Source organism: Phalacrocorax carbo, chromosome 19, assembly GCF_963921805.1.
Source record: "Phalacrocorax carbo chromosome 19, bPhaCar2.1, whole genome shotgun sequence".
Classification (NCBI taxonomy): domain Eukaryota; kingdom Metazoa; phylum Chordata; class Aves; order Suliformes; family Phalacrocoracidae; genus Phalacrocorax; species Phalacrocorax carbo.
The window spans coordinates 8713534-8740610 of record NC_087531.1 but is presented as its reverse complement, the minus strand read 5'-3'; the positions used below and the strand labels follow the sequence as shown (position 1 = coordinate 8740610).

Here is a 27077-nt window from a genome sequence, read left to right as displayed (position 1 = left end):
TTTCTCTCTTTCTCCTAAAGTCTGGGTTGGTGAGTGTGGAAATCCCTTTCCTGAAAGCACTGAGGATGTTCCAGGGAGGCAACAGGGTGTGCTGATGTCAGGCCTAGTTTGTGTCTAAAGGAGCCCTGCTCTTAGTTTGCTCCTGAGGCTATCTGCCTGCACAGCCCCAGTGGATTTGGGGAGCATCTGACCAGCCTGTAGGAAGACCCTCAGTGGGTACACAGGGATTTGTGACAGGGCCTGTGGTCTAGGAGAGAACCAAGGTATCAGTGCACTGGACTTCAGAGCAAGCATTTAAGCCTATGTCTTTCTGCAACTTGTTCAGATACTGACAAATGATACTACCCCAGTATTCTGTGTGAGTGCGAATTCAGCTCGTGGGGTTTGGACGCCCTGGCACATGTTCTGGTTATTTCAGATTTCTTTTACTTAACATGTTACTGACGTTCTAACGTTTTCTGCGTTTTCTAGTGCTAGAGATAACTGGACATCATCTTGCCTAGTAAGTCTACAAGAAGCATCCCGAGGCATTTTCTAGAGCAGATTGGATTGGACCAAAGATCCATCTAGCCTGGTAATCTCTGTTAGAAGCCACTGATAGCCATCTAGTCCAACCTTTTTGGGAAGAGCAGAGTCTAAACAAGATGGCCCAGCACCCTGTCCAGACGACTCTTAAAGGTGTCCAACGTGGCCAAGTCAACCACTTCCCTGGGGAGATTATTCCAGTGGTGACTGTCCTCACAGTGAAAAATTTCCCTCTCATGTCCAATCAGAATCTCCCCAAGAGCAACTTGGGTCCATTCTCCTTTGTCCTCTCCATCTGACTCATTGTAAAAAGGGAGCCTCCATCTTCTTTGTAGCTACCCCTTAAGTACTGGTACATGGTGAGGAGATCCCCTCTGAGCCTCCTTTTCCCAAGGCTGAACAAACCCAGCTCTCCCAGCCTGTCCTCATATGGCAGCTTCCCAGTCCTCTGATCATCCTGGTGGCCCTTCTCTGGACCCCTTCCAGCCTGTCCACATCCTTTTTGTATAGAGGGAACCATAACTGTACAACGTACTCCAGGTGTGGCCTGACAAGTGCTGAGTAGAGTGGGATGATGACTTCTTATCTCTGCTGGCAATGCCTCCTTTAAGTCCTGAAAGGCCTCAACAGGGTCTCCTCGAGCCTTCTCTTCTCCAGGCTGAACAACCCTAGCTCTCTCAGCCATTCTTCACAGGAGAGGTGTTCCATCCCTGTGATCATTTTTGTGGCCCTGCTCTGGATCCACTCCAACAGGTCCATGTCTGTCCTGTGCTGAGGACTCCAGGTGATGCTGGACACAGTGCTCCAGGTGGGGTCTCACCAGAGTGGAGTAGAGGGGAGAATCACCTCCCTTGACCTGCTGGTCGCTTCTTTTGATGCAGCCCAGGATACAGTTGGCTTTCTGGGCTGCTATTGCACATTGCCGTGTCATGTTCTGTTTTTCGTCAACCAACACCCCCTAGTCCTTTGCCACAGAGCTGTTCTCAGCTCCTTCATCCCCCAGCCTGTATTGATTGACAGCAGGGTGCCAGACCCAGGTGCAGGACCTTGCACTTGGCTGTGTTGAACTTCATGAGGTTCACACGTGCCCACTTCTCAAGCCTGTCCACACCTCTCTGGATGACGTCCTGTCCCTTAGGTATGTCAACCACACCACTCAGCTTGGTGTCCTCTGCAAATTTGCTGAGGATGCACTTGATCCCACTATGTCATTGATGAAGATATTAAATAGTACTGGTCCCAGTACAGACCCCTGAGGGACACCACTTGTCCCTGATTTACATCTGGATATTGAACTGTTGACCACTGTCCTCTGCATGTGATCATCCAACCAATTGTTCATCCACCAAATAGTTCATCCATCAAATCCATATCTCTCTAATTTAGAGAGAAGGATGCTGTGGGGAACTGTGTCAAAGGCGTTAGAGAAGTCCAGATAGATGACATCCGTAGCTCTTCCCATGTCCACTGATGTAGTCACTCCATCATAAAAGGCTAATAGGTTGGTCAGGCAGGACTTGCCCTTGGTGAAGCCATGCTGGCTGTCTTGAGTCACCTCCCTGTCCTCCATGTGCCTTAGCATGGCTTCTAGGAGGATCTGTTCTGTGATCTTGCCAGGCACAGAGGTGAGGCTGACAGGACAGTAGTTCCCTGGGTCCTCCTTTCTACCTTATTTAAAAATGGGTGCAATGTTCCCCTTTTTGCAGTGACCGGGGACTTCACCTGACTGCCATGACTTTTCAAATATCACAGAGAGTGACTTGGCAATAACATCAGCCAACTCCCTCAGGACTCTGGGATGCATCTCGTGGGGTTGCATAGACTTAGGTATCCAGGTTCTTCAGGTGGTCACCAACCTGATCTTTTAGAGTGGGAGGGACTTTGCTCTCTCAGTCCCTGTCTTGTGGTCCATCCTCTCGAGAAGTATGGGAAGAGTGGTTGCCAGTGAAGACTGAAGCAAAAAGCTGTTGAGTACCTCAGCCTCCTCTTCATCTGCTGTTACCAGTTTGCCAGTCGTGTTCATCAGTGGGGGTATGCTTTTATTTGACCCTCCTTTTCTGGCTGACATACCTTATTATTATTTGCATCCCTTGCCAAGTTCGGCTGCAGCTGCGCCATGGCCTTCCTGACCCCATCCCTACACAACTGGGCAGTGTCCTTCTACTCTTTCCCAGCACTTGTCCCTGCTTCCACTGCATTTAGTTTGGCCAGCATTTAGTTTGGCCAGCAAGTGTCAACTCAGCCATACTGGTGTCCTGTCTTCCTTTCCTGATTTCTTACACCTCACCAGGTGTAAGAGAGCTCTTGTGCTCTATGGATAGCATCCTTAAAGATCTGCAGCTCTTTTCTGCTCCCTTGTCCCCAGGGGCAGTTTTCCAGGGGGTCCTATTGACTAACTCCTTGAACAGCTGGAATTTTTATTTCCAAAAGTTCAGGGTCCTGACTCTACTCTTCACCTAACCCCTATCCCTCAGGACTGTGAACTCCACCAGTGCGTGATCACTGCAGCCCAGGCTGCCTGCAATCTTGATGACACATATTAGCTCACTTGTGTTGGTGACCATCAGATCCTGCCATCGCATCCCCTCTGGTAGGGCTGCCTGTTACCTGCCATAAGAAGTTTTCCTCAATGTACTCCAGCAGGCTCCTGGATTGCCTGCAGCTCACTGTGCTACTTTTCCAGCAGATGTTGGGTGGTTGAAGTCCCCCAGAAGAATGAGGGCCTGTGAGCACGATGCCTCCTGTAGCTGGATTAAGAAGGATTTGTCAATAGGCTCCCCTTGATCAGGGGCCTGTAGTAAACACCGAACACAAGGTTGCCTGTGTTGCTTGCCTCAGTCTCTTATTCTTACCTGCTTTCAACCTGCTTGTGGCTATTCTTCAGAGACAGCTCTTCACAATCTATCAATTTCTTGATGTAGAGGGCAACCTATCCACCCCTCCTTCCTTGCCTGTCCTGTCTGAACAGCCTGTAGCCATCGATAGTTGCACTCCAGTCATGGGATTCATTCCCACCAAGTTTCAGTAACAGCAACTAGTCATAGCTTTTTTGTTGCCCATGCCATGTGCATTGGTGCACTTTAGATGGGCTGTTGGCCATGTGACCTTCTTAGAGGAACACACCTTAATTCATAGAATCATTAAAGTTGGAAAAGACCTCTAAGATCATCAAGTCCAAATTTCTTTGTGGTATTTCACTGGTGTTGCCCTGTTGGCTCCTATTACCTCAGGAGCCCCTGGCTCATTTCCGTAAGACTTCCAGTGTGCTCCAGTATACCCAGCATGTCTCAGAGCAACAGGCTGAGGGCTCTTGCTGGTATCCTTGCTGGTACTCTGTCCCTCTAACCTTGGCATGTTGTCCCACAGCTCGTCATGGGAAAGCCTGATATTATCCATCTACTCCTTCAAGTCTAGTTTAAGTAATGTTAAACTGTAATTTCTTTAGAGGGAGCTTTTTTAAAGAGTGAAACTAGATTTGGTTCCAAATTATTGATTCATCTGCAGAAGATGGGGGGAGCTGTTGCTTAAGATACTAGCATCCGTACACATTTCAGTTCAGTGTGCAAATGTAATGTCAGGAAATCATATATCCCATTATTCAAGTGGGATTCAGGTGTCTGAACATCAATGTCTCTTGCACTGTAGCCATTGTCAGTTATCCTGTCCTATGGTACGAACCTCCCACACGTATGACAAAAAGCCATACCTGCCAGTACCATGAGGATATTGCAGATATCCCAGTTGAAGCATCTAAATCTTAACTAAACTTAAGTGTTTCCTGTGAGGGAGATCTTCTTGGAAATATCTTAATTTTCTAATTATTGCCTTCATTGTTGTCATAAAACTGCTTGTGCTTTTAAATTATATTTGTGTTGTAGGTGTTTGGGGGAGGTGGGGGGTGGAGTTTTTTTGTGTTATTCACAATACACATACTTGTCATTGTCCTTTACCATGTTCTTTGATCAGCAGTCAAGTTACAATCAAGGATCAGGTTTCAAATGTAAATTCAGAAACAAAAGACACTTTGAGGTAGGGGCCTTCACACTGCTGGGGACAATTGTTTTGCAATGAATAGTAGATAGAATCGTAAGTTTGTTATTGGCATCTTGCAACAAAAGTAGAAGCTGTAAATAAAATAAGAAAGAAACATCCTGAAAAGAAATTGAACATGAGACTTGCTGTGAGGGCAAGGCACCTTTGGTGTTTTTTTTTTCCTAATGTGAAAAACCACCCAACCAAAACCTATGTGGTGTGGTTGATGCTCTTGAGGGAAGGGATGCCATCCCGAGGGACCTTGACGGGCTTGAGAGGTGGGCCTTTGTGAGCCTCATGGAGTTCAAGGCCAAGTGCAAGGTCCTGCACCTGGGTTGGGGTAATCCCAAACATGGGTATGGGCTGGGCAATGAGTGGATGGAGAGCAGCCCTGTGGAGGAGGACTTGGGAGTGTTGGTTGATGGAAAACAGACCATGACCCAGCAATGTGCGCTAGCAGTCCAGAAAGCCAACCGTATCTTGGGCTGCATCAAAAGAAGTGTGACCAGCAGGTTGAGGGAGGTGATTCTCCCCCTTTACTCTGTTCTGGTGAGACTCCACCTGGAGTGCTGTGCTCAGCTCTGGGGCCCCCAGTATGAGAAAGACATGGACCTGTTGAAGCAGGTCCAGAGGAGGGCCACGAAGATGATCCGGGGCTGGAGTGCACCTCCTGTATGAGGATGGACTGAGAGAGCTGGGGTTGTTCAGCCTGGAGAAGTGAAGGCTCCAGGAAGATCTTACAATGGCCTTCCAGTACTTAAAGGGGGCCTACAGGAAAGATAAGGGACTCTTTATCAGGGAGTGTAGTGATAGGATGAGGGGTAATGGTTTTAAACTAAATCTACCCTCTTTTAATTTAGGTATTAGGAAGAAATTTTTTACCTGGTGGGTGGGGAGAAACTGGAAGAGGTTGTGCAGAGAAGCTTTGGATGCCACCTCCATGGAAGTGTTCATAGCCAGCGTGGATGAGGCTTTGAGCAACCTGACCTAGTGGAAGATGTCCCTGCCCATGGCTGTGGGGTGGCACTAGATGGCACTAGGTCCCTTCTAACCCAAGCCATTCTATGATTCTGTGTATCTTCAACATGTACAATACATACATGTATGTACATTAGTACCTTGAACACAACTCATGAATTTAGAATTTTTTGTATTGAGCCAAGTTCATAACTAGGTTCATAAAGCAGTTGGATAGTTTGACTTTATAAAAAGTAAAAGATCTTTAGGATGTTCTAACAATGTATATATGGTATAAGGAACAGCTTAACTTTTTAGCTTAAAGATGTTTGTGTCAGGAGTGGGGATGTATTTTTAATCTAGGATTAAAATATTGTAAAAACCCAGACATTCTGATATAATTCTGAAGCAAGTACGGTTCTTTTCTATACGCTATGTAACAGCTTCCAGCGTTTTTTGTGTGTACCTTTAGCTGTTTGACAAAACTTGACTGATTGAGGGAGGGAGGGGAAGAATGGAGGAGGTATAGATGGGAATAGTTAATTTACTAACGAGGTGCACAACACTTGCTTTGGTAGAACAGCACCCTCCCACGAGCGTCCTGAACCAGACCTGGTGTAGTGAGCAGGGTCCATTCACTCATAGCAGAGGTGACTTCGGCCTGTTAAGGAAAGTCTCCGGTCCTGATGTTCAGGAAGTGCCTGTTCGTATCTTTACCGGTGTCACAGGTCTGTAAGTCAAGCAAAGCTTGGAGGTAGATATATGTAGGCCTCCACTCCTTTTAGCAGTGGTCTTGCTTGAGCTGCAAGCTCCCAACTCTGAGTTGTGTGACAGTCTTGCTGCAGATTCTGCCTGCTACCCCGCATGGTCACTGAAATATTTCCTTTGGGCAAATGTGGCTGCTTTCTGGAAAAAAGAGGTCTAGAGGGTGTCCTTCAAAGAACACTGGTTCATCTCAACAGACACATCAACTGCCCTTTGTAGCTTCCAGGCATCTCAGAGACCCCCAAATCAGGTTGCACCTTTGTAAAGCCTTCTGTCAATTTTTTGCATGACGGCAATAAACCAGGCTGAAATTATAAATGCAAATAAAAATGTGAATGAAAGCAGCTTGGTGTTGTCTTCCAGTGTCAGTGTTCATGAAGGAGCAGAAGTCACTTATCACTGTCAGGAATTCTTTATGGTGCTTTGTCAAGCTGTGCATTGAACACCTCTGTTCATTTCTGTCTCCCTGGGAATACTGGCATGCTGCCTGGCTTCTGCAGCTGGGAGGAAGCTATGGGCTGTGTAAGCGTACACTGCTGTTCATACTTGGTGTGAAGTGGCATTTGCCTTTTAGGTACTGCACAGACAGGAGGTTTCCAGATCTGATTGTCTGTGACACATGCACGGTGGCTTGTTTTACTCTGTGACACATGTGGTGTAAGGACATGAGTCTGGGGAGTCTATTTTGAAGACTTTCTGGTTGCTGCTAAATAACTGTCTTCTAAGTAGAAGTCTATATGTTTCCTGCAAGCTGCTGAGCCTGAAGACACTGCACATATGTTGCAGAACAGGATTCACAGTGACAGATTGCACCAATGATTAAGGACAACTAGTTACAGTTAAATGAAAACAAAATCGGAGATCTACGCCAAGGAATACAGAGGGAACACATGAGTCTTGTAGCTAGAGAGTATCACAAAATAAATGTGTCATTTCATCCTGTAGTTAGGAGAACATGCACATCATGCTGTCGAACGTAAAGAAATACTGTCTGTAGGCACACCAATACCTCATAAAGCAGGATTTTTGTAAAATAATTCTGGGTATTGCATTTTGTTGGAGTTATGGGCAAATTAGAAATTCAAGAGGACAGTACAAGTGATCAGAGTTTGGGAACCAAGACTCAGGATTTCGGCTGGGAAGCAAGGTTTGTATAATGTAAAGCATTGATTTTTCACCTTTTCTTTCCTTTTCAAACATAATGTTTCTTCCACGTTTGGAGTTACCGACCAAATACAGAACTTTTTAAAGCCTATAGGTAGTAGGATTCCTCTTCAAAGTGAAAACTACAGATCTATAGAAGAGAAGTTTGAGGAAAGGGAAGGAGAAAAATGAATTCTAAGATGGTTTAAGAGAAAAAGTCAAAAAGTCATTCCTTGTGTTCTTAGTGGTGTGAGAGCAGAATAGCAAGCTTAAACTGCAGCAAGGAAGGATTACTTCACATAACAAAACAGTTTTTAATAACAACACACACCTAAAGAAGATGCAGAAAGTCAGTATGTTAGAGGAAAAGGTAGACAAATACTTGGTGGGCAGGAGGAAGATGACCTTGAAGATTTCTGAGAGTTGGATATAACAGCTCAAATAATCATATTTAAAGTGAGCAGGGCTGCTTTGCTCATAACGAAAGCTGCTGAAGAAATATTGGTTTATTCCTGAGAAGTGGCCACACTTCCCTAGTGGATTACTTTATATCTTAGAGAATGCTCTTGGCCACATCAAGTACAAAACACTGGGGATGCTCATAGGCCTCTTTGGGAGACGCATGTGCTCTGCTTCTCAGGGGTCATAGTCCAATGTGATAGATGTCAGCAATTAAATGTGCTGTGCAGCAGTGAGGTGGAAAACTGCTCTTTACACACCTTGTGTGTAAAGCAGCTTTGTTGTTGTTTCTTAGCTGTCAGAGCTGCCCTCTTGTTTTCCCTTGCCTGCCCATGACATATGTTCTTTATTAGGCAATGCATTTACAACACATTGGTACAAGCTGTGAGTTTTAAGAGGTGTTTATGATTACTTTTATTAGCTACATTTGTAGGTTACTCTAGGAGCCACCTAGTGGCACACTAATCCTAATAAAATGTGTATAATAACAAAATAGCTGTAGTTGTAACAAAGACATGCTCAAGATGTGTGTGCACCCACCTATAAATATAATTAACTTTTGTTTTTTTCAGCTACAAGAAGAAAGATGCAGATTTGTCTGTGGCTCAGGGTCGCATTAAGGATCTTGAAGTGCTGTTCCACAGAAGCGAGGCAGAACTCAATACTGTCCTGAATGAGAAACGCAGTCTGGAAGCAGAGGTGGCTGATCTGCGCGCCCAGCTGGCTAAGGTATGGCAGTGAATGCTTCCTTGCTTTAGCACAGGAGAGGCTGTGTATTGTACAATTTATTAGTTTTCTTTGCAATTAGTTTATAGTCTGAACATTGTTGATCCAGCTTGCTTATTGTTGAATCTTTGCCTGCCGCTCTTGGATAGAAAACAAAAGTGTAAGAAATCTCTATAAGACAACCAAAGTGACATGGTGTTTTAGAAATTTTGCTAGTCAAAAGCTTAAGAGCATGCAATTTATTGTGCTTGAGGAATTAATAATCCTCGGCTCCATTGCCATACTGTATTGAAATAATCCTATGTTTTAAATAACTGCTATACAAACATGAAAGCTTGTTTTAAATATTCATAAGCAGGCACACACGCACTCTTTTTTTTTTCTTTTTTTAAAATCAGTGGCTGACATGAGTTTTGTTGTTGTGGATAATTGGTCCAAAGATGGAAAATGAAGACCATAAAGGGATTATGGGGATGGAAAATAGGGATCCAGACAAAATTAAATTTTTATTTTTAAAATTCTTAACTAGGCTGAAGATGGTCATGCTGTGGCTAAGAAGCAGTTGGAGAAAGAGACGCTCATGCGTGTGGACCTGGAGAACCGGTGCCAGAGTTTGCAAGAGGATCTGGATTTCAGGAAGAATGTGTTTGAGGAGGTATTATCAACCTAGTAATCTCATCATAGTCTCTGAAGTTTATGTAGCTTTTATTCAACTGACTATAAGCAATTACTAACTAGTTCAGGTAGGGAAAATTGGTATTATCCTTGCTATAAATGGGTTGAGTAATAAAATAGTTGAAGGTTTTGCAAGAGTTACATGGTAAATCAGTGGCAGAGCTGTCATGAGAGCCAAAGGACAATGGTATTGTTCTATGTGACATTAGGTGAGCTATAGCAGCTGACTGCTGTGGGAAAGGGAGAGGCTTGTTCCCTCTCTCTGGATGTGGTTGCATGGTCCTTGCTCCTTACTTGCACCACTTTGCACAACTCTAGTGGTTGTTGGACCTGACTATAACCTGTTTTCATGGATGAGAACAGTATGAAATTACCCTGCTTTTGGCAGGGGTAGTTTTCTGCCTGTTTAGTGAGTTGAGTTGGCTCATAGCAGTCCTAGTGAGGACCAGAGATTTTATAAAATAAATAGTGGGAATGCACAGGTGGGGATTGGGAAAGGGAAGCATGACCTTCTCTTTCTACCATGTGCAAAGTTTTATGTCAGTTTATTCCATCTTGTGAAAACCAACTCTGGTTCTACTGCAAGCTTAATCAATTAGTGGCTGCTGAGCAATCGCTACGTGCTTCTGCCCTTCGTCTCACCTCCGCTAGTTGTGATGTTTGGCTTACCATGCACCAAACCATTTCAGTCTGATTAACTACTAAAACACTCTAGGGTTTTTTGGTTAATTTTTGCCCGTTAGCGGCTGAGTTATGTCTTACCATGGAATCAAGTGAGTGCCCAGACTGGACTAAGGGATGGGGCAGGGCTGTGTGTGGAGGACAGGACATGGAGCAGGGCAAAGAAACCAACCAGGTAGATCACCGTGAGTACTACTGACCATTGTCTCACATCCACGCCCTGGAGTAGTTGGATTGCTGCAATGACAGACCCTTGCTTGGTTGTAGGGCCTTAAAATAACTTTGCTTCCTGAGGAGAATTGTGTTACTACTGACTAAAGGTGAAGCTAAATGAGACAGCAGAAGCTAATCTTAAAGCTTGCTGTGCTGAAGTGGGGGTGTGCCTTTAGCCATCCTGGAGCTCCTTGATCCTTGTATGGACCAATTCAACACATGAAGAAAAAAAGGAATTGGTTTCTTTTAGGTTAGTGAATTCATTTGGTTCAGTGAAGGGTCCAAAGCTCCATTAGACATAGAACATCATGAGTGAGAGTGTGGCAAGTGAAGCCTGCTTGTGCTAGTGGTGTTGAACTGCTGCATCAGCTCAGTCCTTCACCTGATACTTGGAAAGCCTCTGGTATTTTTGTGGCCTTCCAAGGGGTCATTGCCTACAGTTGCTGAGACTGCTGCTTGCTAGTTTCTTGGTGTAAAAATTCACTAGGGAGAAGGGAAAGCTTCCAGATCACATCAGGGCACATTTCTGTCAGCAGAAGGGCATGTTTCCAAAAGTCTGGTTTTAGATGGAAGAACATTTCTGCGAAACAACTGGTAAAGTCGCTCGGAATTTGTGTTAGCCTGCTATGACTCCAGTTTTGGTGTGCAAAGTGAGCCTTGCTTCACTTGCCTGGTGTTCCTCCTCATGGACCTGCTGCTCCCTTCAGGCCTCCTCCCAGTGCTCAGAACCACTCCCTGAAGGAACCACCTACCCTGAAGGGAGAAGCTTTCTTTCTGATTCCATGCATTCAGGCCTGGCTAGGTCTCTGCAGAGCTCAACATTAGTAAGTCTTATCTCACTAGTTTGGCACTAGTGTTCTAGGCACAGAGAATTCGTACTTCTCTAAAAAAATGAAATTTCTTAGTACAAACTCTGATCAGAAAATATTATATTTATGTCTTTAGGGTTGCTTGGGTTACTGCTTTATTGCTAATGTAACCAAAATCAATGAGTAGAGGTCATCCAGTATATAGAAAAAGAGAGATCTGCATATGCTTACAAGCGAAGTTTGAAGATGCAGTTTTTCTCTATAATTATTTTTTCAATATATATATAGTGGTCACAGAAGGTGTTCATTTTTACCTGACTCCTTGTAGACTGCTATTGTAAACTAGGCATGTATATTGAGAAGGAAAGGGTTTGTAGTGCAGCACATGGAACCTCTTCGCTGTGTAAAAATTCATGTTTTCTTCTTGTCCGTCCTGTCCATCCCATCCCCCCATTTTGACTTTTGTAGCATAAAACAGCTCCTTACTTAAACTGTAAATGGATATTTATAAACCTGTTTTTAAGTCTGATCACTTTTAAGAATTATATCCTGCAAATGAGAGCGGTACTGGAATCTCTTAGTACATGCAGCAATTCTTAGGCTTAAATGCCTTTAGTACTGAAGCTCCTATATACTAAATAATTAGTAATGAAATAGTTAATTGTTGTCTGAATGTAATTGCTGTACTGTTTACCCTCCTGTGGGAATTTGTCCCCATTCTTTTCTCTTGTGTGTGTAGGAAATAAGGGAAACGAGAAAACGACATGAACATCGTTTGGTCGAGGTGGACACTAGTCGCCAACAGGAGTATGAATCCAAAATGAGTCAGGCCCTGGAGGATCTGCGAAATCAACATGATGAACAAGTCAGACTGTACAAAATGGAACTTGAGCAGACCTATCAGGCTAAGGTAACTACTGCTGACTACGGCGCTGTCTGACAGGAGGCCCAGTTGGTGAGAGAAAACTATCTCCATCAGCCCAACTGTCTTTAAGGAGACAAGTAATTATAATATGAGGAAGCTTTGTCCCAGTGTTCCAGTGCCGCCTCTGGTGCTTATGCACGGATGCATTTCTAGGAAGGTTATAACTATTATAGCCAGAGGTAATAGGTAGGAATAGCTTTAGCCAAGAAAGGCCAGTTTGTGAGAAAATATGTGGAAGTGCTGGACACTGCAGAGGAGACAGTGGGAATAGTGGATGTCCCACGATAGTGATTAGAGAATGCCTTCTGCTGTAAGTTTTTTTTTTCTTGACGTCATTAGATCGTTTTCCCTTCAAAATGGAGGTGGTGGAGGAGACTTGCAGTAGGTGCAGTACATTGGCTCTAAGAAGCTGACTGCCTGGAGGGATGGGTTGGAGAGCTTGGGGAATGACTGCATTTCAGTATGGGCTTTTACGTGGACACAGTGAGCTTGCAAAATGATATGGACACACTGAGAGGGGCTCTGTGTCTAAGGTTGTATTGTCACTTTACTCTTACTGTGGCTTTTGCAATGTTCTTACTAGCCCTGCTGCTCCTTTAAATGTGTGTAAGCCTTATCACATTTCAGTGACCTAAGTTAGTTCTGGACTGGAAAATTACTAGATGCAGCTGTGGTTTCATTGGTGGTAGGGAAAATTCAGGCAAGGTATTGGACCTTTTTTGACCAGCTTTGGTGATGAAAACCATGGTATATAAATTGGAAATCATAGAATCATAGAATGGTTTGGGTTGAAGGGGACCTTTAGAGGCCATCTAGTCCAGCCCCCTGCAGCCAGCAGGGACATCTTCAACTTGATCAGGTTGCTCAGAGCCCTGTCCAGCCTGCCCTGGGATGGGGCATCAACCACCTCTCTGGGCAACCTGGGCTAGTGTCTTACCACGTTCACTGTAAAATTTTCTTCCTTATATCTAGTCTGAATCTCCCCTCTTTTAGTTTAAAACCATCACCCCTTGTCCTATTACAACAGGCCCTACTAAAAAGGCTGTCCCATTTTCCCTCTAAGCCCCCTTTAAGTCCTGAAAGGCCACAGCAGGGTCTCCTCAGATCATTCTTTTCTCCAGGCTGAACAACCCCAGCTCTTTCAGCCTTTCTTCACAGGAGAGGTGTTCCATCCCTGTGATCATTTTTGTGGCCCTGCTCTGCACCCACTCCAACAGGTCCATGTCTGTCCTGTGCTGAGGACTCCAGGTGATGCTGGACACAGTGCTCCAGGTGGGGTCTCACCAGAACAGAGTAGAAGGGAAATGTGAACATACAAGTAATTTAATCCAGGAGAATGCTTCTTAAACCAAAAGAGTGCATGTATTTTTAAGAATTTTATTTTCCTGTTGTCTTGGATGAGTGGAATGCACCTCACTCAAAAGACAGAAGCAGCAATATGTTTTATTGAGGTAAAATAATAATTTGACATAAGTCAGTAAGTTCAATGGACTTAAACAAAGTCTAACAGTGTTTTGACAAGGTTCAATAGTTTTGATGGCAAGGTTCACCTTACTACTGCATGGAGGGAACATACAAAGGAAAATAGAGTTAGAATAATTCACAGAGACCGGAGATGCAAAGAGTAAGGAGAACCCTCCCATTGAGGGATGAGCTTCAGAGTGGCTCCCCTTGCTTTCTAAACTCATTTTAGAACCTAGGTGCAGCTGGATCCAATTTTAGTCTCAGATTTGGTCAATGGTTTATGTCTAATGGAAATTATCCACACAACGTTTATAATAATATTGAGTAGCTACATGGATTAGTAATGGTTCATAGTATTAACTTTTTTACCAAAAGGATATTTGCAGGGTATCTATAACTCAATGCAAACGACTTGTATAAACCTTGCCTTCTAGCTGGAGAATGCCAAACTGTCCTCTGACCAAAATGATAAAGCTGCTGGTGCAGCTCGAGAGGAGTTGAAGGAGGCTCGCATGAGAATAGAAGCTCTCAGCTACCAGCTTTCGGGGCTTCAGAAACAGGTAAAGGGACTAAATTTGCTTTCATCTGTGATTCTGTGATCTCTATTACAGAGCACTGTATTGTTTGGATATATTAACTTTTATGTCCCTTCATATCTTCTGAATTTTACAGAGACAAACGTTTGTTATTTTCATTTGGGGAGAGATGTATTTTTAACTTGGTGACTGTACCCACATAGATGCCAACTGGGTTTTCCGTTGTGCTGTCTACCTAGGCTAGCGCAGCAGAGGATCGCATTCATGAATTGGAGGAAATGATGGCTGGAGAGCGGGAAAAGTTTAGGAAGATGCTAGATGCAAAGGAGAGGGAAATGACAGAAATGCGGGACCAGATGCAGCAGCAGCTTACAGAGTACCAGGAACTGCTTGATGTTAAGTTAGCACTGGACATGGAGATCAGTGCTTACCGAAAACTCCTGGAAGGAGAAGAGGAAAGGTACGTACAGATTCCACATTCTTTTCTTAGGACTGGCAGGTGTTATTTTCATTTCTTATAATTTTTTTTTTTACCATTTCAGCAGGAAAGCCCAGATTTTATTTCACTGAAGTCATACCGCATCACACAATAACGTGTTGCATGGAACACTTGAAAGTGTTCTCGTCTGAACACTGTCTTTATTTTATTTTGGGTTTTTATAATGGTCTCAGTACAGTGGAATGTATCATTCTGTGCTTTTATTTTGAGTGCTTATACTTCTGTGTTTTCCTGTTTTTAAATTATGTGGCCCTAGAATAGTGTGTTAAGTAGTAGATACACTGGAAGGCAGGGTTAAGTGATCTGTGTTGCTCTCATTAGCATTGCTTTCCAGATCACATAATCGTACTACTGGAAAGTTTCTCAGGGATGGATAGCCTTCCCACTTCTCATCCTGACACAGACAGTGAGGCTGCTTTCAGCCTTGGGCCATATTACAGTCTGGTTACTGGGTATATTGTAGCGTTATTGCTTTTTGTGTAGTTCCCTGGATGAGTTCATTAAAATGCTTGCTTCGTTTTGTTAAGGTTGAAGCTCTCGCCAAGCCCCTCCTCCCGTGTTACAGTCTCTCGGGCTACCTCCAGCAGCAGCAGCAGCAGCACTTCGCTTGTTCGCTCTTCCCGAGGCAAGAGAAAACGTATTGAAGCAGAGGAGCTTTCAGGCAGCGGAACAAGTGGAATTGGCACCGGAAGTATTAGTGGCAGCAGTAGCAGTAGCTTCCAAATGTCCCAGCAAGCTTCAGCTACAGGAAGTATCAGCATAGAAGAGATAGACCTGGAGGGCAAATACGTTCAGCTGAAGAACAACTCGGAGAAGGTGAGTGTCAGCAGAACTCCTAGAAAACTAGAAGGATGAGCTAAATTGAAACATTACCTAGCTTTTTGTAGCACAAGGAGGTGGAGTCACTCAGAGAGCAGGAGCAACATCTCAAGGTGCAGTAATTAATAGGGGCATTTGAAAGTTGAGCATTACAATGTGCTGGCATGAGTGTAATGTTTGCTGCAGGAAGAAAACACAGTTTGTGTCCCAAATGTCTGAACATGTGTGCTGGTACCTTGCTCGTGTAAATAGCCTTGCTTGGCTTTAGCAGAACTTTTTTGTGTGAAATGCGTCTTTTTAAATTTTGCTGAATGACCTTATGGGAGTTACACTTTAGACTATTGGTGGGTATAGAAAAATACTTCCAAGTCAGAATGCAGATGTTTAACAACCATGTAAATAAACTTGTATTCACATTATTTTAGTAACAAAGAGACCTAGAGAAATCTCAGATGCATGTTTGCTCTGTTTTGCTCACCCTCAATAACATTATGACTCTCTCTGTTAGGATCAGTCTTTGGGTAACTGGAGACTGAAAAGACAAATTGGAGATGGAGAAGAAATTGCTTACAAATTTACTCCTAAGTATGTCCTCAGAGCTGGGCAGACCGTAACAGTAAGTTATACTTAGAGTTGTTACCAACATATTCTTTTGTTGATGCTGTGGCAGTTGTAAATCTGAATTTGGTACGGCCTGATTTGGTGTATGACTTTTGCTTTCATGGATCTCACTTACAAAAATGCAGCACAGAAACTGAATTTCTTTATTAGCACTTCAGTATTTAAGACCATTTCGGGCACAGAGGAGGCTGACGAAGAAGGTGTTTTGGGGAGTGGGTCAAGGGCTGTTTGTTTTCAAGCACCGTTGCCCAGGTTTGGAACACTAATCCTGGTCAGCCTCTTAATGAAATAGGAACATTTCAGAGCATTCACTCAGTCTAGTAGACTTTAGTTAAGTTTAAGAGTAGATGTTCTCAGCCTTAACTGTAGTAGAACAACTGCTTTTCTGTGATTTTGTATTTTGCTTTCAGTCTGCAATAGATGTTCTTTCACAAGAAAAAAATGGCTTTCTTTTAATCAGTTCCAGCTATTTCTACTTAAGTATCTGTTGCTCAGATACATACAAAAGATCAAATTGATGCACTACAAGCTGCATTTTACGTCTTGGCTCCATACAGCATAGTCATTGAGACAGTGGTAGGAGAAATTTGTATATTCAGAAAAGAATTGATGACTGCAATATTAGATAAGTGGTTTTTTTATCTCTTGGGGTTTTTTATGGCTAGTGTTACTTCTTGTTGTAGACTGAGAATAATACAAGTATTGGTGTAGGTAAAAGCAGGGTAAAACTCATTGGAATTCAGAAACAAAACTGGTATATAGAGAGAGGTAGGAGAATTAGTGGGTTCTGTATATTTAAAAATGTGTATAAATTGCTAATTACAGAATGTCTTTCTCATTAGATTTGGGGTGCAGATGCAGGTGTAGCTCATAGCCCGCCTTCTGTTCTCGTGTGGAAGAATCAAGGCAGCTGGGGCACTGGAGGAAATATCCGCACATACCTCGTAAACTCTGAAGGAGAGGTAGGCTGTGTCTGTAGAAAAAAGCTGTGGCTGGGTTACCTCCCAAACGCTTTAATTTGGGGGGAGGCGGCAATGATGACATAATCATAATTTTTAAGATCTCCCCAAACATCATCTAAAACAAGACAGTTATAACACGGAAATAATATCTGTAGGTATCTCTGAGAGTTTTGGGAAGTTCTGGAAAACTGTGACCATCATCCTGGTTACATCCATAGACTTATTTGTCCTGTTCTAGAAAAACACCGTGTTAGTAGAGAATTTGTTTGGAATTTGAGTATTTATTTTCAGAAGGGACAAAGAAAATAAGTACTGCTGACAATTCAAAGTGACTTTATATAGTACATACAATATTCTGGGGCACAGTGTAAATACTAGTGTAGGAAGATAGCTGGCCTTTCAATGCTGGAAGTGTATCAGAAGTTCTCATTTGGCACAGGTTCCTGTGTATTCTGCATTGTCCTACATATGTCCACAACTGATTTCTTTAAAACCATCCTTGCAGAAGATTCCTGCAAGGGAGGATGCTTTGGCTGTTATTCATGTATGTGTCATTATCCCAGTGCTCTGATGGAAATAGGAAAGTGAAACAGACTACAGTTGTATCAGTTTTCATGCTGCCTTTCTTGCTGGCAGTTCTGTGAAAGCACTTTGTGCAAGAACAGCAGCACAGGACAAGGCAGGAGGGAGAGTCAAGTGTACAGATAGAAAGCTAGCTGACTTTGTGTTTAAATAGAAGTGGTTAAACTAGTATCTGAAAAATTTTCAAATCCATGTCTGTTGCCACTGTGGTTACCTTTAGTATCCCTGCTTAGCAGTGTAGGTTTAGGGAAACCTTGTAAGTAGAAATTTGCACCTATGATTTCAAGGGTCCAAGTCTACAGAACAATTTCTTACAGCTAAGAAGTGTCAAAAATAATCTACTAATAAGGGAAGCTTCCTGGGGTTTTAGAATTCTTTTTAGTGCCTGGTTTGGAAGGCTGTCCTGATGATTGATATATGCAACGGATATAGACTACTTAGTAGAAATCAGGAATATTCTTAATGCTGTGTAATCATACTGAGATTGTTTCTCACATTACAGCATATCTCAGCTGCTAGCTGGGTCCGCTATGAGCTTGTACAAAATTGAGTAACAACGACCTGAAACGTGGCTGCTTCCTCTCAAATCCCTGGGTAATGAGAGAAAATTCCTGAAGCTAAATTACATTACCATGCCTTTTAGTGAATAGAAATGGGGATGTTGTTGTTTGCAGGATATTACCAGTATTTGCTTGCGTAGCTAACAAGGGAAAATTGCTTTAAACCCTCCAAGACTTAATAGGGGTATTATATGGATGGTATAGCAAAAACTTGAGAGAGACATAGACTACAGGCCATCTCCTTATCTGTCATTTCGTGTAGGAAGTTGCAGTGAGAAGCGTTACTAAATCAGTAGTCGTGCGGGAGAATGAAGAGGAAGAGGATGAAGCAGAGTTTGGAGAGGAAGACCTTTTCAACCAACAGGTAATAAGATGCAGATCAGATGTTTAACTTGTGCCTCGTCAGTTGGGTTAATCAGGCATAAGATTTAGGGAGCGTCCCTTCAACTTTTGCCAGCTCTGAGCTTCCTGGTCCATTTTTCCAATGGATGCTTGCAGAGGATGATCTCAGAATGGCTTGCAACCCTGCAGCATTGCTATGATGCACAGAGAGCGTATAATGGGACTGATTCTTCCAGGAATTGCTGCTTGAATCAGTTGTGGTACAGCTCAAGCTGTGGCTAATGTCACGTAGGATGGCAGGGTATCTACAGAAGTATGCGACAGATCACAGATTTACAGCACTGCAATGACATAGACTATTTTTAGGGTTCATAAGATTAGTTGGAGCAGTCAGTGTTCCTCCCATTCCAGTATTCTCTTCTCTATAAAACAGAGTCAGTGGCTTCCTTGCTGTATGCATAGCCACTGGGAAATATAAACCACTAAAAACCGGGAAAGGGGGAGTGCTTCTGTTGCTGCAAGCTTCAGCTTATTGGTAGTATATACCTGCTACACGTGAAATTATCTTGGTTTTTCATAATAATATCACCTGTATGTTTTCATAACCCTTAGTTAAGTACTGTGAAATAACTGATGCTGGTCAGTTACTGTCAGCAGTTGGCTGACAATAGGAGGAGAAAGATACTTCATACAGCTGATATCAGAAAATATTGTAAACTTATTTCAAACTCAAGCAATTTGTTCTCCTGATCGGTGGCCGTTAGTAGCTCTTTTCACAAAGAATTTATTCTGGGCAGGTTTGAAGTTGAGTTCTGAAAGCTTTTTTGGTCTCCAGGAGACTGAGCAGTGTATTTGTAGTATAAAGCAACTGAAACAGAAACTTTGGGGTTTTTACCCTAAGAAGCAGCTATGCAGCATAGCTCTCTCTTAAGCGGAAGCATCATTTGAAATAAACGAAGAAAATTCCTGTTTTAAATGTAATGACATAATGATTTTGTCATCCGTATCAGTGCTGGAAGTACGGAGATTAACCAATCAGCCCATCGTAGAAAGCTACAACCAGAGCAGCAGTGCCTTAATCCTGGCAGTAGACTGTGATACATGCCACGTGCCACCCTTCCTCTACAGCTGGGGTGTTCCCTGAATGTAACTAAACTACAAAAAAATGCTTTTAACAACTGAGTTGATAACCAGAGTTTAGGCTTCCAATATGAAAATGCGGTGAGAACTGAGCTCAACTCTTTCTGTCTTATTTTAGGGGGATCCCAGAACAACCTCTAGAGGATGCTCACTGATGTGAAGAAAGAAAAAGAAACTATTATTTGCTAATTTTTCTCATTTATTTCCTTTTATTTTTGCTATTTTTTCCCCTCCAGAGCCACTGAAAACTATTTTTATATGCATCATCTGATTTCTTTGAAGTTTACTCCTTGGTACATTTTTATAAAAAACTCCAAAAAACCCTTTACTGAGCAAAACTGCTAGAATTTTTAATAGATTTCTTTATTTTTCCCTCTTCGTTGAAACACTATATTGGAATACAACATTTTTCCCTATAAAGAGTTTAAGTCTTATGTACAAACCTGCAGCAGAAAAGAAATTTTTAGCTAAAACGGGATGAGACTCCTTGAGTGTATGGTAAATCTAGAATTGCATCTATAACCATTAAGAATTAAGAAGGCATGTTGATCTGCAGGGCCATGGGAGAAATCCACAGTAGTTTCCTCCCTACTACAGGAACTGGTGGTATCTTGCCTGGTATCCTCAGCAGTGCCCAGCTTAGGAAAATTAGACCCCTGAGTTCATTAAAAACACTGCTCCATCAATGGAAGCGACTGAGGGAAGCTGCATTTCAGCCATTGTCCTGCTCCAGGGTTTGACAGTGGTAAAAATGTCTGAGTCTGTCAACACCTTAGCTCCATATCATTACTTCAGAAAATGGAGAATGACGGGTTCAGCTTACTGACTATATATGCCATCGTAAGGTATGGAAATGTCAAAACCAGTGTTAACTGGTTGATTTTTTTTTCCAAGGGATTTTGACATCATCACAAATGAAACTGTGTTAAATCATGGACGTGAGTTGTGATGTACATTACAGATTGTTATGCATCATGATTTAATGCTTTTTACATGTTCAGCATTAAACAGAATGAGATTTTAGATGTTTAAAATATTTTTACTTCTGGCAGTGATAAATATTGGGGATTTTAAAGGTTATCCTGTGTAAATGTTGACTTTTTAAATCACAGCGAGATTCAACTTGTTCATACTTCTCTTATATTCAAAGGGGCATTGTCAGATATCTTAAGGAGCAGTATTTGCAAAATAGTACAGATTTTTTTAAAAGTTAAAAGAAACTGCTGTTGTTTAGGACATAAGCACTGCTTTGCAGCGTTCAAACGCTCAAAGTCTAACAGTGAGTGGAGGGAGAATAATGCTTTTTATAGAAAATGCTTTGTATGAGCAGCAGGTGATTTTTATTTCATTTTAGATCTGACACTGTCCCTTTAGCTTAAGGTTTCTTGTGCTGCATTTCTGTGGAGGTAACTGACTCCCACGAGGGTGAATATTCACATAGTGGTGCTCCTTCAAGCACTAGGAGAAACACTTGTCTGCTTGGAAGAATGTATTGGCTACTGTACAAGCCAAATGTGCTTTCCACTAGTTATTAGCTTGGATACAAAATTTGGATACCATTTGATGCCAGCATAGAATCCTGTATTTACCTGCACTCTTGAAGTCTGATCTTGTCATTCAAATAGTTTAGGCTCATCAAACAAGCTACAAGGTTTGGATGTTTTCGGTGGCTTTTGGACATTATGTTCTCTGAACTATTGTGACTGACAGATATAACCTAGGAAGTCAGTTTAGTGGCTTTGACTGATGGCTTTGTAATGCAAGCAGGGTGGGAGCAAAAAGGTTTTTTTTAAGCTTATGGATTTGTTCTGCCATATAAAAATAAAGAAAAGATGCTACTTTTCTCTATTTGAGTGGGATGACTGAATTACTGAAGTTAAATGAATAGATATTTAGAATATGTTTTAATCCATTATCAGAAGATTCATGACGGAAAAAAATTATGAAGACTTGGCTGTTTGGGTTGATGGGATAACTTCACTGATGTACTTGGCCATTTTTCTAATGCGATTTTCCCACTCTGCTTGAGTAGAAGGTTAAATATGTAGTAAATCATGTCTATCTCTCTGTAAAATGTATCTAGTGAAATTTTGTTTCTCAGACATACTGTTACTAATTACCTTTTCTAAATTTGTTGTTCTGCAAATGAATGCAATCAATGTAAAAGTATTTTTGCAATGCACCTTCCAACCACTGGACAGCATTTCCCTTTCTGACCCACAGCTTCTATAAAATACTTATATAATGTGTGAAGGCTTTTTTTTTTTTTTTTTTGCTTTTTTTCCCTAAAGAACTGTATTTATTGTTTGGTTTTTTTTTTTTACATTGGCCAGTTTTAGGTTGCTTATTCTTCTTTAAGATTGTTCTGTGATCTTGAATACTAAAGCAGTAAGCATGTAGTCCATTTGCATTTTTTCTGTGAATTTTTTTTCCTTTAAAGAATGGGCTAGGAAAGGCAGCTTGAACAAGGAAAATCCTCTTGCTACCTGAGCCATAGTTTTCTTACCAGCTACTGTATGAGCAATGTGTCTTCTTGTAGCCTTAAGGACTGGTGCTTGCAGATCTTTCGTGACGAGCACTGTGCCCTCAGTAACAGTCTGTGGAATTTGTCCTTAGATTTGGAACTGTGTCCTTTAACTTTGGAAAGGGTCTATTTTATTCTTCAGTAACACATTTGGGTGTATCCAGCTCTTCATGTAACACAGGGAATGACACTGGGAAAAGCTGAATGCCAGCAGTCTAACTGCGGGTGATTCTGTCACCACAGTGCTTTCTAAAAGGCTACTAAAAATATGACAAATAATTCCTAGCTGTAAATTACAAGACAGAGAAAAACTACTGTATTCCATTTACTTTCTTTTTTGTGCATGCGTCTTCCCTGGACACTATCCTTTCGTCTTGCTTTTGATGCTGAGCCACATTATAATAGCACTGTCGCTTTACGGTTGGTGCTCCATACTGGGACCTTTTTTGGCTTTACCAAACCAAAAAGCACTGTTTCCTTTTTTCCTGTCTTTAAGGGATTTTTATTTTGTAATTTTCAGGATAATTAAAGCTTTTTTGTAGAAATAAAATCCAGTGTCCCCTTGCCCTCTTTTCCCATTTGATCCTGTATGTGAGACACTCTTGAAGAAGTTGGAGGGTAGTCAGCACTTCCACTCCAGTGTCTGGTATTAGGTGTAGAGCCTGAAGGAGAAATAGATTTGATTTGTCAGGAAACAAACTAAGCCAATCTTTTCACTGTGTAGATCATAACAGAATATCATATAAAATACGATAAACACATACTTCCTACTCCTAAGTTCATGCCATGTGGAACTGCTTGTATCAGAACAAGTCCATCCATCTGCAGAACCGTCAGTACCGCAGCATCCTGCGGAGTGAGGTATGGTTACAGAGAGCCTCTGACGTTTCATGCTGCTTCTTCCTCCCTTGATTCTGTACTTGTTCCTTTAGCTGTTGTGTTGCAGTGACTTATTCCAGGTAATAGAGTGGGTATTGATTCCTTTGTTGCTGCACAGCTTTATTTCCCAGTGTGTGCAGTTAGGCTAGTTCAGGACTCTAGATTTGCCCTGACAAAAAATATAGTTTACACTGATGCATCGATCACTCGTCTTCAGCACCATTTTGCCATCAGGTGGGAGCTGGCTGGCACAATCTGTGTTTGTATCAGGAACCAGAAGTCTCAGGAAGAAAATAAAGATCTGCTTCCCGTGACCTGTAATGTAAAAGCCAGATGAGCTTGTTTGCAGCTTGCATTAGTTGTGAAAATTGTATTGCAGCGCGGAGCAGACCGTACTGTGAAAGGAGAGCACTTAACGTGCGTGTTTATCCTTGAGCAACGGGACACCTCATGTTCAGTTCAGGGATCCTACTGTTTTTATATACCCTTTTTTCTTTTTTAATGCTTCTCCTGTATAAATGCCCTGTAAGTAAATCCTGAATGGGGTGAGTTAGCAGAGGCTGATAGAAATCCTCGCTACACCCCAGAACATTTGAGTATCTGTTTGTTTTGTGTGCATCAGAGAGATTTTGATGCTGTATGAAAACATGCATGCTGTTTTATATCTCTTGTAGCCACTTCTCTCACTTCCTCACTGTTAAGCCATTCTCTCTCTCTTCTTTCCGTATCTTCTTTAGAAAGTCTTATCTTTAAACAAAGGCATTATCCGTATTTGATACTGGATTTTATTGCCACTGTTGGGTCCAAACCCTGTTTGAGCAGGAAACAAAGCCTTGTTGTAAACCAGTGAGTGGAAGGTGAGATAGTGATTGCATTTTTCAAAGCATTGTTTTTAGCTGAATGGCACAACAAATTATCTTGGAGAGTTTATTTTCTCACTTAAAATGGCCTGGGAAACAGAATTTTTATTTGCCCTTAAATATGCTTAGCTTTAAACCAGTTTAAAATAATTTAAAAGTTTTTTTTTTTTATACAAGACCATATTTACATGCAATTATTATTTGTAAACATAATGCCTTTCTTGAAATGCTAAGGTCTAGAGAGTGAACAGGATGCTTGATATTGAAAGACTCCATTCAGGATAGCACAAGCAGTGAATTGACTTGGAATTCAGGAAAATAAAATGTGTTTTATTGAATGTCCAAATTTTCTAGTTAGCTTTTAATGAAGTGACGATTCCGTGTTGATAAGGTAGATGTTATTGTGTATTCCAGCTACCCAGATCATCATTACACTAAAATTAGCAATAAGCTGTTTTAACCAAGTTTAAGGCAAAATGCTTTCCATTTGGGCACAACAGTACCTTCTCAGTTGAACTCCATTTTCATAACAGTGATGCCTCGTGACTTGAATTGTGATTTTTTAAATGTTTTTTTCTTAAACGCAATCTTTATTTTGATAGCTCTGATTCTAGGTCACTGGCCAGTGTGACTGACCACCATTGGTCAGCTGCTGCAGACGAGTTTTTGGAAGGTTCAAGTTTTTAAAATACGGAATTGTGAAAAGGGTTGCAATTTGAAATACAAAATGACGAAAATGTTCACATGCGACTTAATGAAAACTACATGATGATCTAGACTTTATCATTTCAAAGTGGGTTTTTTTTTCTTCTTAGAATATGCATGCCAAATGTCTTGTCTTTTTCAATGATTTGTAATATACATTTTATGACTGGAAACTTTTTGTACAACACACTCAAATAAATGTTTTGCATTTTATTTGTCTCCTCCTTTTGTTTAACCAGCACGGAGGCCACATGGGCTGTGTGAGATGATTCGTCCCAAGGGACTTTCCTGTGTGTAGAGGTGTAGGGGACAGTGAGCTCCCCGTGCTCCTGAAGGGGACCGGCTGCACTGTGTGCTGTGCTCCAGAAACAGACGAGTGCTTTCATTTAAGCTGTACGCAGACACAGTGCTCCTGGAAAGTGCTGTCCTCGCTGATCATCAGCACCGCTCCCAGCAAAAGCAGAGGGAAGAACTTGAGCAGCTGGAGCAGATAAACTTCCCTTCCTTTCTCGCCAGCCCGCTGGCTTTCCATTTGGGCCCCTTGACCCGACTTGAGGGGACAAGAGCAGATACCGAGCCCTGGCAGTGCTCTCTTCCGCACATCACATCTACTCCTGAGAAAAGCTCCATAGCGTTGTCTCCCATTTTTGCTTCTACCGACTCCCACAGCCTTCTTACATTCTAACTTAATGGATGATATACCATTGTGGAATTAATGCAGGCTTTAAGGGTGTGAGCCTCTTACCTGAGTCATCCAAGGCAGATGGAACCATCATCATAGCTGCAAAGGACAGGAGAAAGTAATTCCAGAGAAAATTCAGCATGGTCTTGCTCTCTGTAGGGAGCCTGGATAAAAATGCTTGTATTTTGTGCTAGGATGTAGTTGTAGGCCATTTTTCCCTGTGGTACGGCAGGTTTAAATCCCCTCCCCTTGCCTCAGTGTGTGTGGGGCTGCGCTTAAAACCTGGTACTGAAACGTGTCCAACCCGAGGAAGCGTGCAGGTCTGGCGGGCAGCCCCGGCCGAGGCCCAGCCACCCGCAGCCGCGCCGCCGGATACCGGCCCGCCGGCTCCCCCCGTTCCCCGGCCGCAGCACTGCCAGCGCTGCAGGCGCGCTCCCCGCCCCAGCACGCAGCGGCGCGCCTCCTCCGGGCCACCGCCACCGCCGCCCGCCCCGGCGCGCGGACACGCGCCCCAGCCCGGCGCCCCCCTCCCGCCTCAGGCGCTGGCCCCGCCCCGCCCCGCCTGCGCTGAGGCGCGGCCCCCGGCCCGCCGCTGGCCGCGTCCGAGCGGAGCGCTGAGCCCCGGCCGGGGCCGCCCACGGCCGAGGGGAGCGCGGCGCACTGGGAGGGGCCGTGCGGGGCCGCCCCGCACGCCGTGCACGCCGGGAGCCGTAGTCCCGGCCGGCCGCCATTTCACCGGCAGCGTGGGGGCTGCAGCCCGCGGTGACTTTGCGGCATGGAGAGCGGTTTCGGCTCCGACTTCGGCTCCGACTTCGGCTCCGGGGGTGGCGGTGGGGGGAAGCTGGACCCGGGGCTCATCATGGAGCAGGTGAAGGTGCAGATCGCCGTGGCAAACGCCCAGGAGCTCTTGCAGGTCAGGAGGGGCCGCGGGGGGAGGTGGGTGGGCGGGGGCTGGCCCGGTGGGTCCCGGCCCCGCCGCTCTCACGGCCTCTCTCCGCAGCGCATGACGGACAAGTGCTTTCGGAAGTGCATCGGGAAGCCCGGCGGCGCGCTGGACAACTCGGAGCAGGTGAGCGCGGTCGGGGAGATGCGGGGACCCGCGGGCCGCCCGCCCCGGGGCGGCCGCTGAGGGCTCTCTGTCCCGCAGAAGTGCATCGCCATGTGCATGGACCGCTACATGGACGCCTGGAACACGGTTTCCCGAGCCTACAACTCGCGGCTGCAGCGGGAGAGAGCCAACATGTGAAGCGCCCCGGCTCCTGGAGCCGGGAGGGACCATGCGGGGAAGGGACGAGCGGCCAGTCCAGGTGGTCGGGGCCGAAATCCTGCTGCCTTTCCAGCCCCTGCCATGGCAGAGCAATAAATCCTCGCTGAATCTTTTGCATCTGTTGGCTTTTATTATCACCAGCCTCAGGAGCAAGCGAATTTTCCAGCCTTGAGAGCCACGGTGAGCTGCTTGGTTTGCCTCGTGCCCTTCCCAGTGGTCCAGACTGGCCAGGGCAGTTGCTGTTGATACTGGCAGGCTGATAAATTCCCTGCTGAAAGGGCTGCAAGAGGTAAGAAGGCTTCTTTGCAAAAGGGGGCCAAGCTAGCAACACAGTGCACTTGTTGAGGAAGCAAGCACGGACCCAGGCCCTTTTCATCAGTGGAAAAGCTGCCGTAAGATGCTCCACATGCCACACTCGGCTCTTTCTTCCCTTGGTATTTGTATAGCTGTATGTGGGGCTTGCTTTTGGGCTTGTAGGCTTTGACTCGGCTCAAGCAGTGTGTTGCAGGGCAGGGGTGCTCTTACTAGGTTTGCAGCACAGCCTCGCTAATAGTTGTAGAAGTAAAGCTGGGGATGAAAAGGGTTGGGAAGTACTTAGGTTGATTTGTTTATAGAATAAAATGTGTTGTGTGGCTGTGATATTCTGTAACTTCTGGTTTGGCTCTGGCACAGATGTTCCATTTTGGAGCCTACCTTTTAGGCATCATTTTTTTGAGGACTTCTGC

The 27077-nt window shown here is 43.6% G+C and overlaps 2 protein-coding genes across 2 annotated transcripts in view; both read left to right on the top strand.

Moving 5' to 3' along the window:
* The window catches only part of LOC135316433 (lamin-B2), a 38996-nt gene extending 14380 nt beyond the window's left edge, over positions 1-24616 (top strand). Inside the window, exons 3-12 of the mRNA XM_064469817.1 lie at positions 8454-8610; positions 9137-9262; positions 11725-11895; positions 13809-13934; positions 14150-14370; positions 14937-15225; positions 15737-15844; positions 16692-16811; positions 18216-18317; positions 19554-24616. Coding sequence (XP_064325887.1) covers positions 8454-8610; positions 9137-9262; positions 11725-11895; positions 13809-13934; positions 14150-14370; positions 14937-15225; positions 15737-15844; positions 16692-16811; positions 18216-18317; positions 19554-19595 — 1462 coding nt within the window. The 3' untranslated portion in view covers positions 19596-24616. The remainder of the gene's footprint in view (positions 1-8453; positions 8611-9136; positions 9263-11724; positions 11896-13808; positions 13935-14149; positions 14371-14936; positions 15226-15736; positions 15845-16691; positions 16812-18215; positions 18318-19553) is intronic.
* A 1166-nt stretch (positions 24617-25782) lies between these two features.
* Positions 25783-26466, top strand: LOC104043865 (mitochondrial import inner membrane translocase subunit Tim13). Its single transcript, XM_064469233.1, has 3 exons — positions 25783-25998; positions 26086-26154; positions 26233-26466. The coding sequence occupies exons 1-3, from the start codon at positions 25861-25863 to the stop codon at positions 26329-26331; spliced, it is 306 nt and encodes a 101-aa protein (XP_064325303.1). The 5' UTR covers positions 25783-25860; the 3' UTR covers positions 26332-26466.
* Positions 26467-27077: the final 611 nt, after the last annotated feature.

What these genes read in the sequence shown, in the direction of transcription:
- LOC104043865 (XM_064469233.1), top strand. Translation starts at nt 25,861, where the DNA reads ATGGAGAGCGGTTTCGGCTCCGACTTCGGCTCCGACTTCGGCTCCGGG. An exon ending in ACGCCCAGGAGCTCTTGCAG is followed by an intron (nt 25,999 to 26,085) that starts GTCAGGAGGGGC and finishes CTCTCTCCGCAG; the next exon opens with CGCATGACGGACAAGTGCTT. An exon ending in CGCTGGACAACTCGGAGCAG is followed by an intron (nt 26,155 to 26,232) that starts GTGAGCGCGGTC and finishes TCTGTCCCGCAG; the next exon opens with AAGTGCATCGCCATGTGCAT.